General features: G+C 51.7%; 1 protein-coding gene across 3 annotated transcripts; it reads right to left on the bottom strand.

The window, feature by feature from the left end:
• Positions 1–389: 389 nt before the first annotated feature.
• On the bottom strand, positions 390–10969 carry pds5b (PDS5 cohesin associated factor B). Of its 3 annotated transcripts, XM_049743129.2 has the most exons (36): positions 10803–10969; positions 9050–9178; positions 8781–8984; positions 8626–8712; positions 8403–8500; positions 8196–8322; positions 7934–8014; positions 7719–7859; positions 7379–7494; positions 7214–7308; positions 6825–6970; positions 6603–6754; positions 6421–6534; positions 6256–6337; positions 6131–6179; positions 5903–6042; positions 5678–5793; positions 5504–5609; positions 5201–5361; positions 4950–5073; positions 4717–4875; positions 4543–4611; positions 4277–4413; positions 4079–4202; positions 3808–4012; positions 3611–3725; positions 3391–3523; positions 3198–3317; positions 2950–3012; positions 2719–2864; positions 2556–2628; positions 2045–2454; positions 1944–1967; positions 1709–1789; positions 1461–1560; positions 390–903 (listed from the first exon to the last, which is right to left on the bottom strand). In XM_049743129.2, the coding sequence occupies exons 2-36, from the start codon at positions 9155–9157 to the stop codon at positions 871–873; spliced, it is 4239 nt and encodes a 1412-aa protein (XP_049599086.1). In that variant the 5' UTR covers positions 9158–9178; positions 10803–10969; the 3' UTR covers positions 390–870. The 3 variants fall into 3 exon arrangements, with proteins under 3 accessions (XP_049599086.1, XP_049599088.1, XP_068509159.1); XM_049743131.2 differs by lacking the exon at positions 1944–1967; XM_068653058.1 differs by lacking the exons at positions 390–903; positions 1461–1560; positions 1709–1789; positions 1944–1967 and having other exon boundaries at positions 2272–2483.
• Between the last annotated feature and the right edge of the window lie 109 nt (positions 10970–11078).

Below are 11078 nucleotides of genomic sequence, written 5' to 3'. Positions count from 1 at the left end.
CGATGCTCCTGCTGCCTTGCATCCGGTTCCCAAGTAACAGCAGCCTCTTGCTGGCCATAAAACACAGACGTGTTTACCCCGGGGCAATAAAGGACCATTAACACTTTATTACTGCTCAGCACACAGGCCCAATGGGTGACGAGAGAAGATTGTTCTGACCTCATCCAAGGGACCCTGCACCAAAATACAAATTTTCAAAAATGTCATGACAACCGTTCCAAGCATTTGAGTTGTGTGCAGAAGCCTTGGTGGAAGTCATTCGCTCGAGTGTTACAGTCAATGACAATCAAGTAATTTGATTACAATCGAAATTTGCACGAATTGTAATAGAAAAAAAGTTACTGTCATAATGACGTATCAAAAGTGACTTCAAATAAACTAATACATGATCTTTTTTACATTTTTTAATCCATGGTAAAAAAGGTCTTGTTAATGTACAGGCTGTAAACAAAACAAAACATGTTTGAAAGGGGGCATCACGAAAACAGGTGATCAATTTCAGAGCAGGTGGAGGAAAGCCGTGGGGGAAGCTTTGCTTTTTTCCTAGTAACAACAATAAGGCAAGCGCCCCCTGCAGTCAGCATCGAACACGACAAACACCAACACATGAATCGCACAGAAAGAAACTACGTATTTACAAGCACATTGATTGTATCGTTGTGCTAAAAATGAACATCTAGCTAACTCACATGAGGCCAACAACGACGCAGCCGGGGCGGGAACACAGCGAGTAGGAAGTGGGACGCAGCAACTAGCGAGGTGCGCATGCGTGCAGGCCCGTGCGGCAGTGGCCATAAAGCACGTATGAAAAGTTCGTGTGGTTTGTCCATATTTCAGATTTCGTTCCTTGGCCCCCAGCCGCCGGCTAACTCATCTTCTTCGGCCCGCCGGCTTTTTGCGACCCTGAGCGAAAAAAGCAGCTTGTAAGGAGTCTGAACGGAGCCACAAACCATGTCCAATAAACGTCACAAACAACCTTGATGCGTCTTAAAGGGACAATGTGGCACTTTTTAAAAAGCCACTTCTTGTTTGAATAGGATGCAACCAAACGTCATATGGCGTCAACCTCCGCACATTTCTTTCCCATCTGGTCATGGCGAGTCATATGACATAGGTTGCCATATAAGATGACGGAAACAATGGGATCATTGTCTCAAATGTCTCAAAAACGCAAAGTGCTGTCACTTGCGCAAGTCTTTTGTCACACAGCTCACAAACTGCGATTGTTTCTAAATGCACGCACTTCCAACTGACCGCACAATGGCAAAAAAAATCCTACACGCTGTCCCTTTGAGTTGAGTCAATACTTGGGCTGACGACGCAATCGCGTTTTAATGCTGAACTGCCAAACGTAGGAAACCGCCGTCCTCAACAATGGAAACATGTCAGACATTAACGTCGTAAACATGTCGACCGTTGCACGTTAGCGCTGAAGGTGAGCAGTGGTATTTTTTGCCAACCTTAGGCGTGGGCTCCTCCTCCTGCACTTCATCATCCTCCTGGTCTTCCTCGTCCTCAGTGTCGTCTTTAGCGGCTGCCGCCTTTGACCGTCCTCCCCGCCTGAATCAAATAAAGAAACATTCCCAGCAATCAAACAAATTCTGTTAGTAAGCCATTGTGCACATCAGGTAACATTTTGTTTTTGGTAACTGAAGAATTCAGTTCAACAGCCCTGTAAAGTCTCATGCTGTCCAAAGCGTGGGCTTACGTGGGTTTCTTGGGGGGAGGTTGCGCCGACTTGGGCGGTCGTCCTCTCCTCTTCTGCGGCGTCAACTCCACCACGTCGGAGCTGGCGCGCCAACAAACAACAAAAATATGTCATAGCAACTTCAAATGTTGGCTAAGCTGAATGCAAACGTAGAACAGAAAACCCTCTCCGCAGAGCTCGCATCAACGTCGGCAATTGAACACAACTTATGCAGTGAACAATAAACAACACTCACAGGCCTCGTGCAAATGGATATGTTCTGTTGTGGGAAAAGGGACTATGAGAAACAATGTGGCCAAGACACAGCAGGAAGCGGCACGTCACTGGCGTTTTCACCTTTGTGATCGTCTGGGAGTCCTGGCCTGTCGTCCAGCCCGGGTCTTGACTTCCACGTTCTCAGTGCCGCCGCCGCCGTCCTCCTTGTCATCGTCGTCCTCGTCGGGCCTCTCCTCGTCGTCCTCTTCGTCGTCGTCGTCCCCTGGGGGCGGCGCTGCCTTCTTGCGCCCTCTCTTCCCTTTGGCGGGCGATGCGTCCTGATTGCCCGATGCGGCCGCCTTGGGGGGCCGCCCCCTGCGTCCCTTCTTGGGAGGACTGTTTTGCTCGTCCTCGGGCCTGTTGTCATCATCCCCCCACATGTCCTCAGCCTCCGTCACGGCCGTGGCCTTCTTGCGTCCGCGTTTGGGTTTGATGTCGCCGTCGTCACCAGCCGTCAGGCCGCGCTTGCGACCACGAGGCTTCTCACTCTCCTGGAAAGACACCAAGAGTTGGACAAAACCTAACTCTTATTCCTTGTCGGCTCCCGCCAATGTTGTTGCTTATGTTGAGGTCATTTTGTTTTTGGTGTTACCTTATCGGCGCTGTCTGCTCGCTTTCTGCTCAAGTCCTCATTTTCACTGTGGTCCATTTCAACGCTGTCGTGCCTGAGAGGACGACAAATGACAAAGGGTGACAAATGAGAATGTCCAAATGAGGCTGCAGTTCACGGGGCCGCCGCCGGGCGTGGCCTCTACCTGCTCTTGCCGCGTTGCGGCGAGCCCGGACTGGAGGAGGAGTCGTCATTGCTGGCTGTCTCCATGCGGGACGCTTTGCTCTGGATCTGTTTGCCGGCCGACGACAGCGGTTTGTTGACGGCGCCCAGGACATTGGCAGACTTGGGCTGCGCAGAATGACGCGTCAGAATGATGAGGACGACGACAGCAAAACTCACCTTTCCTGGACAATGACTGCAAAGGCGCACTCACCTTTCCCGGCGCAAAGAACGACTTCATCTCAGGCGGAAGATAATATTTTGTGTTGCTGATATTCTGAAATGAGAAGCGCACTTTAATTGCAACAAGTATGAGCCAACTGTCGCTCGTGCTTAGTGGGTCATGCGCACACTTTGATGGAACCTTACGAACTTTGCCAAGCAACAAGGAAACTATTTCTATTCATCTTTGAAATGTGATGTTAGGAGATGATTTAAAGATGTTTGGATAGCGGTGGCAACCTTATCGGGCTTTGTGAACAAGGTGCTGGGCAGAATGGGGTCTTTGGGCGATTCCAGGCTGTAGGTGGTGCTCTTGGACATGATGATGTGCATGGCCACGTCGCACACCGTGTACAGTTTCTGCCGGGGGAGGGAGGTGGTCGGCGCACTGTCAGCTTGAGACAGGAGCGAGGGAGAACACGGCAACAGGTACCTCGTTGGTTTTGGAGTCAGCGGGCGACTGTGCGTCTTTTGTTTGCTTGATGTTCTCCACCATCTTCCTGATGAAGGCGTGGCTATTGTTCTCGTTCTTGGCCATGATGATCTCCAGCACAAACCACAACGCTCTGGCGTAGAAGGGCACAGGAGAGTCAAAAGCGAAAAGTGCGCTGCCCGCCCGCTGCAAATGAAAAGCAACAGCCGGCCGGACTCACTCTTTGATGTCTTTGAGCTGCTCGATGTCCTGCACTTTGACGTAGTCTGGGTCGTGCGCCAGCAAGTGGACGGCGTAAGGCACCACATACTCGGGCAGCAGCGAGAAAAGCTTGTCTGTTTGGATCCCAAATGATCAGAGCGTTACGGCCAGGCCATCCGTTCCAAAGGCCAGGACAGTCCGCTTGCCGGCGCTCACCGCTGATGGCGGCATGCTGCTTGAGGTACTCGCGCCGAATGTTGACGTTCTTGACCAGGCACTGGCGCGCGTGAGCCCGCCGCTCCTTGACGGGGTCCTTGGCACACAAGGCGAACACGGCCATGTACTCCAGAGGGAGGCGCAGGCGACACAGGCCCCGGTGCAGTTTTTGCGCAAAGCCCTGACGCACCTGGTAGCACTCGTCCTGAAAGTCACAAAAAAAGACTGTCGCTCGGGAAGCCCGGGCAGTTTATCGGTGGAGCCCACGTACGTTAATGACCAGCGCACACAGCTGGTACTGCTCCAGCGTGATGATCTTGTGGTAACACGGCTCCTGGGCCAGCTTCAGCAGGGCACAGGCGGCGGCCAGGCGGAGCCTCGACATGTCGGGTTTGCTGACAATAAACAAATGAGGATTGAAAACAAGTAAACTAATAAATTAAAAAATACATTAGGCATGCGTTCATACCCCATCTTCCCTTGCTCTGTGAGGTCTCCGTCGCTGTGCAAGATGGCCGTCAACATGCGCAGCGTGGAGTTGCCAGACTTGCTCTGGTTGTTCTTCACGCCCAGCAGCCAGCGCACCATCAGCTTGATGCCCTGGATCTGAAACATCACAGCGTTCACATCATCAGGCGGATTCGCCACAAGTGGGAACAACTTGGTTATTGTTTTTTTTGTTTGTTTGTTTGCGAGTGGGTGTCCACATTTAGGGACGCGCGCTGAGTCACCAACCTTGGCCATGGTCTCGGGAGAAACCTCATCGTCGGGAACCCAAAGCTTGGTGGTCTTCTTGCCTGGAATCTACAAACAAAACCGTGGTGGTCCATGTTTTTGGCAGTCCTCGCTTCAAATGTACAGGTAGGTGGTGTGCTGTGCCTCCAAAAAGGCGCCTTGACGCGTACATACCCTGTCATTCATGAGCAAATCCTTCACGATGAAGTTGGCCACCAGCGACTTGAGGGGGGCGGCAAACTGCTCGGGGGCCAGCTGGGCCAGGTGACCGAGCGTGGTCAGAGGGGTGATGAGCTGCTCCAGGTCGGCTGGGTCCAGACCTTTGTGCAACGGCTACGCACCAGAGACGCGCAAGCGCTGAGTCGAGTTCTTCGTGCGGAAGCAAGCTCGCCACAATGTGAACTGACCTCAAAGATCTGCGCAAAGTGAGTGTCTCTGTTGGCAAACATGGCATTGATGCAGTGGATGGCGTATTTGGCCTGACGAGGCGGGCCCCGCTTGGCTTTGGACTGCAGCACCGGCAGCAAGACACTAAGGGAGGCAGCCGAGAATCAGAGGCCACTCTGACGCAGAGAATAACGGCCGACAGGAACATTTGCGCACAAGCAAGAACAAGCAGCATTCGTCAAAGGCTGCAGAGCGCGCGCGCGGCACATACGACTTGATGTGCGGGAAGCTCTCCTCCAGCTTGCCGCCTGTGTTCTTGAAGATCTGCAGCGCCGCCTCGGCCACCTTCTCGTCGTCCATCTTCAGGCAGCCCAGCAGGGACTCGAAGGTCTCGGCCGAGTGGAAGGACACTGGGTGCGTGAAGGACAGCACCTGGGAGCCGCCGGAAGGACATCTCAAATCATCCAGGCATGCTACTAGGGTTACCGATTCAATTCTGACTTGGGGCAAAGGCGTGTATCTGGAAAGGTCAATGATCGGGTGGCGAGTGAGACCTCCTTGACTGACTTTTTACCTTAAGCAGTTCCAGGCCGGCTCTGATGGCGCTGTCTGTGAGAACACCCTCCTCGTCGTCGTCGGCCGTTCCTTCTATGGATTTGTTGACCTGTTTGATCAAAGCGCTGCCAAGAGAGCGGGATTTATTTCGCCTTTTTGGCTAACAGGTGCCCACAGCTCGCTCTGCGACTACCTGATGGACTCTGTGTCGATGTGCACGGGAGCAATTCTCTCCAAAAGGAACTTAACCATCTCCAGGAAAGGATTGCTGGGCTGCTTGGGACTGCCTAGCTTCTTTGTGATGTCTCGCTGAATTGGCAAAAAAAAAAGAAAAATAATTTTTTCGCGTGCCGTCTGCTCGGAGCTGACGACGAGGCCAGAAAGCTGGACTTGTGTGCTAACGTGCCCTAGAACTCACCACACACAACTCAGCCTGCTTGCAGGAGCATGAAGGGCTGACCAGCGTCTCCAGCTGGTCTCGGATGCGCTCGTCATCCTCCAGCACCTGGGCCAGCTTCTTGACAAAATCTTGAGCCTTGCCTGGATCTGGAAGATTTCCTGACACACATGCGCACACACAACGGGCATCTTAGGGAACTTTGAAGACGGCTCCTTCAGAAAAAGTACTCAAAAAGTGGCTCCTTACTGGTGATGACCATGACTTTGGCGAAAACAGCTTTGCTGGAAGTTTCAGACTACAAAAAGCAAAAGCAATACAAATAAACACACTTACTTGCCTCAAGTGTGAGAATCCAGGCTTGTGGCACCCACCTTGGGCTTCTTGACCAGGTCCAGCAGGTCTTTGACGTTGTGCCTCAGTAGATTTTGACACTTCCACATCTCATTCAGGGCTCTGCAGGGAGAGAATTCATGCAGCGTTGGTCAATGTGTAACAAGGAAGGGCGTCCGTCCATCCGTCCGGCGGGGACAACTCACTTGACAGCATTGGTGTCCAAAGTGGCGTAGAGGTAGTAAAGACACTTCATCCTCTCTGCCGTCTCCAGGCTGTGAGGGACCATGTACTGGGCAAAGATGCGTTCCACCAGTAACCTGTATTTGAGGAGGAGGGGGGGTTGTCAGGAACGCCCACGTCAGCTCGTTGCCGACCACTGTCGCACCTGTCGTCGATGCTGTTCTGGTAATAGATGTGAAGCAGCTTGTCTTTGATCCAGGAAATCTGCTTGGACGCCTCGCGCCCACCCTCGCCCTGCAGCGAGTACTTCCTGTAGATGGACGCCAGTCCCATCATGGCCTCCTTGCGTACACGCCACTGAGAGGGGAGGCACGCAGTAAATAAGACACCTTGTTCAAAAGTCAAGCCTCAGCTGACACTTCTTTACCCTCTTGTCCAAGGTACGCTCTTTGACAAAGTTGAGCAGGGCGTCGTTCACCAGAGAGAGGTCCTTCTTGGCGGCAGTGACGATGGAGACGATGACGTCGTGGCGGATGGCCTCCTCCGGATCGTGCGAACGCACCCTTAAGAATTCTGCCGACACATGCGAAAACACAGGAGCCGCGCGTACAAAGTCTGCAATCTTGGCGAGCTGACCCATCTCGGTGAACGCTGATGAATTTGAAAACGAGCCACGATTGGCGTTGTGCTCAAAAGACAGGCCCGCCCTTTTAGGGAGACCACATCCAAAGTGGGTGGAGCGCACGACACGCTCTTTTAATATTTCGAGGCTGTTTGTATACGCGCACATTTTTTGCAGGCGGACGTGTCGGATACCTGTGAGGTCTTTAGCAAGGTCAGGGTGGTTCATAAGACAATGGCTGGCAAACTTGACGCACTCCAGTCTGATGGGCACGTGGATATCGTTGAACCTTTGCGAGAGGACACCGGTGTTGGAGTCGGACGCCGGCCACCGCATCGATTTGGCTTTCTGAGATCTACCTGCCCAAGTAGCACTGCCACAACGGCTTGTTCTGCGCCGCCAACTCAGAGTCCTTGGCGCCAAACATCTTGGCCAGCAGCTTGACCACCTGCAGCCTCTCGTCGTTGTCATTACTCTGCACAGAGAGACGGAGAAAGTCCTTCACCGTTATGGAAATTGAAGGGAAGCGAGAGGGGGACAGCGCTGAATGAGCTTTCTCCGTCTGCCGTTGAGACGCTGTTGGCAAAATTACACAGACTGAAATCTCTCCCGCTAATAGCACTCACAAGTCAAGTGAGTGTGCCCCCATTGTGCCTGTGACAAAAACATCCCTTCCAAAGGCCTTTTGCTCAATTCTACCTTGAGTTTGAACTCCAGCTGGGGCAGCACGGAGAGCAGGAGGTGGCCGTCAATGTTGTAGAGCTCCAGGATCAAGTCGAAGACGTGCTCGGACAAGTCGCTCACGGATGTCTTGCCCAGCATCAGCACCTGGTTGAAGAACTGAACGAGGCGCAGACGTTAGGCGCCTATCGATGACACGCGGGACAAAAGATTCTGAGCGGAGCCGATCTCACGTTAGTGATGTATGGCTCGATGGCCTGAGCCGTCCTCTTTAGCAGCGCTTTGGCCAGGTCGTACGCTTGCTTGTTCAAATTCTGCGTGCAAAGACCACATAGAAATAATGGGTCATATTTAGGTGTGTGTGTGTATATTAATGATCTATATATATATATATATATATATTTTTTTTTTTTCTTCTTCTTCAGTAACCCTAAGATTCAAGGAACAGTCTATGCGTGTGTGCCCGTCCCGTGCGTCTAAGTATGTTCGACACACCTTGTGGGCTGGCACCAGGTTGACCAAGACCGTGTCCAGCAGCTCCTGGGACACGGTGTCGCCCTCGCAGATGATGGAGCTCATCAGGTCAACCATGTGCATATGCACCTTCTGGTTGTGGCCGTTGCTATGGAAACAAAGGGTTGAGTGGGGAGTCATTTATGAAAAGGTGCCCGGGCGGAAGTGGGCCGGGCAGGAAGGACTCACTTGATGACCTGGAAGAGCGTGCGGTAGAGTTGGGTGAAGATCTCGTTGCTGTCTTCCAGCTCAAAGCAGATGTTGTACGACTTGACCCAGGCAATGTTCTGCGCAGAAAAACAGTTGCGCGTGAGGAACAAAACAATCATAAGATTTCAGTCGATGACAGCGACCGACGCAGAGGACAAATGCGTTGGAAGACAACGGTGAAAGTGGTGTGCTCGGCGCGCACCTCCAGCAGGTAGAAGTATCTGTTGAACTGAGGGCTCTTTGTGTCCTCCAGACCTTTGAGCTGCCTGGTGATGAACATAAAAATGTCCTGCAGGAAAAGAGAACCCATGAAGCCGAGGTAGCGGAAACTGGCCCGGTAGCCGGATGCAGCGGCACCTTCAGCTTGTCGGGGGAGGTGTAGGGTGCCTCGGGAGCATAGATTCGGAAAATGTCGGCGAGGCAGCACGCCACCAGCAGCCGCACATCCTTGTCGGGGTGTTTGAGGAAAAAGTCAGAGGCCAGGTGCAGGGCCAGGTTCAGGTAGAGCTCCTTCTGCTCTTCCGAGTCCTGGTCCATGTCCATGAAGGTCTTCACCACCATCTGAAGGAAGATGACGAAGGACGTCACCGCAGACTCAACCGAAAGCAGCGCAAGGGAGGGCTCACCTTGAGGCGGCGGACCATCTCCTCCTTGGAGATCTTGTCAGAGATCTCCTTCACCCCCGGGGGGTAGGCCACCTTCCCGTCTGCGGCTCGAGCTTTAGAGTGAGCCATCCTCTGGATGCCCTTCGCTGCCTGAACACAGAAACGGAAACAAACAGCAGAATATTAACCAAAACAATTAATCCAACAACAACTGGTCGAGCAGGTCATCCGAGGACTGAAGGCGCTGACCGTCAACTGATCAAGTGTCCTTGTCCTGACACCTTAACTGGTGGCCAGTGGGTCCTTGTGCATAAAGACGCGTGAACGCGAGTCTTCGTCCTGAAAGCACTTTGGCCACTCTATGGGGAAGGTCAAGCAGTAGGGGAAGATAGAGCGTTCCATTTACCCAACCACCAACTGTCAATTGCACAGCTGTGTCAGTTAACGACGCAGACTTTGATTATTGATAGATAAAAACAAACACATTTTCAGGGAGCCCCCGTCCCACAAATGAGCATGTGTTTCTATGCCGCTACGTCCAAAAATATTTTGAGGTGTCACAAAAATTTTCAAAAATGTTGGATCCTTCCATCTGTGGTCCCTTCTCAAGATTTCTCATTTTCCCCTGGCAGGGGTTTTTTGAGTTTTTCCTTGCCCTTTTGGGAGCTTAAGATCAGGGGATGCTTTGAGAATAATTGTCAATTTTGGCTATGTGAAGCCCTTTGAGACTGTTTGTGATTTAGGGCTATACAAATAAACTTGACTTGACTTCACTGACTGCTGTACTGTGCTAAAAAGGTATTAATTACTGCATCAAGAAATCAATTTGATTGGAATTTCAATGCATCATATTTGATACAATCATTCTTGAGTCTGTCAACACTTTCTGTTCTACGTCCCACTTTGCAGGAATAACAGTAGCGTCAGATTATTATTGATTTGCATTCATGAATGTTATACATCTTGATTTATTTCCTGATGTAGACTAAATTTACATTGTAATACCTCTCAAATTGTGCCGTTGATATGTGCTCTTCTCGGCTTACTTCTAAATTATTAAATCAAGAATACATGCGTGAAAATTGCTGCGATGAAAAAAGTCGAAAATAAGCAGAGAACAAATTAGCCTCGTGTTCTGTTCAGAGGGTTAAATTGAACATTAGCAAAGCTTTAAATTCGACAGAATCGATAGAATTCAAATGTATAAATGATTTTAAAAAAGAAAGCTTTTTTTTTTATTATTTACGTGAGGAACCGAGCAGCCTCGGGGAGCTTTTAAAACCCTAACCTTGAATCTAAGAGAGCAAATGCAGCGAGCCGAGCTCAGCTAGCAGCTAGGTGGCTAACCGTCACTAGCAGAGGAGCTAACGCAGCTAGCGGCATGAAGCTCTGTGGTGACAGAGAGGGCGAACGGACGGCCACTAACAAAAACATCCCCGCGGGTAGCCACTACCTCCTCGCCACACACCCCACGACCGCGGCCGGTTAAACACCCGGGAGACTCGGCGATACTCGCGCGCGAAGGAATCAATGTGATCCAAGAGGGATGAGGACCAACCACCGCGCTCAGCGCGGAGGCTTGCACAAGGCTGCGGACCCAGGCGGGCTGTGCTCCGGCTCACAAGCACGGGAAGCAGGGCGTCTTAGCCGAGTCTTGCTCACCCCACCCCCCTCTACCCCCCTCCCCAGGTATCTCCAGTGCGCTCCGGCGAGCCACGGTGTTTATGTGTTAGACTGCAATGCAGGCGGCGATGGCGGCGTTTCGCTACGCTACCTGTTTGTGTTGAATTGAGCTCGGCCGCCGTCCTCTGCTGCAATTTTACCCCTCCTGGCTCCAAAATGGCGCCAATATGCGAGCGAGCGTTCACTGCATCGCCGAGCATCCCCGGCCGGGCGTGGAGCGTCCCCCGCAGGCGCTCCGGGGAAGCTCGCGATTCAGTCAAAAGCATGCAAAAGGTCTAACGAAATATACACAGCTTTCATTGAATAACTTATATACATAAATTCAAATACATCTCGTGGTTGACAAATACTAAGTCTTACTGGGAGA

The sequence above is a fragment of the Syngnathus scovelli genome, chromosome 15, assembly GCF_024217435.2.
Source record: "Syngnathus scovelli strain Florida chromosome 15, RoL_Ssco_1.2, whole genome shotgun sequence".
Classification (NCBI taxonomy): domain Eukaryota; kingdom Metazoa; phylum Chordata; class Actinopteri; order Syngnathiformes; family Syngnathidae; genus Syngnathus; species Syngnathus scovelli.
The sequence above is the reverse complement of the archived record's forward strand: the minus strand, read 5'-3'. Positions and strand labels throughout refer to the sequence as shown.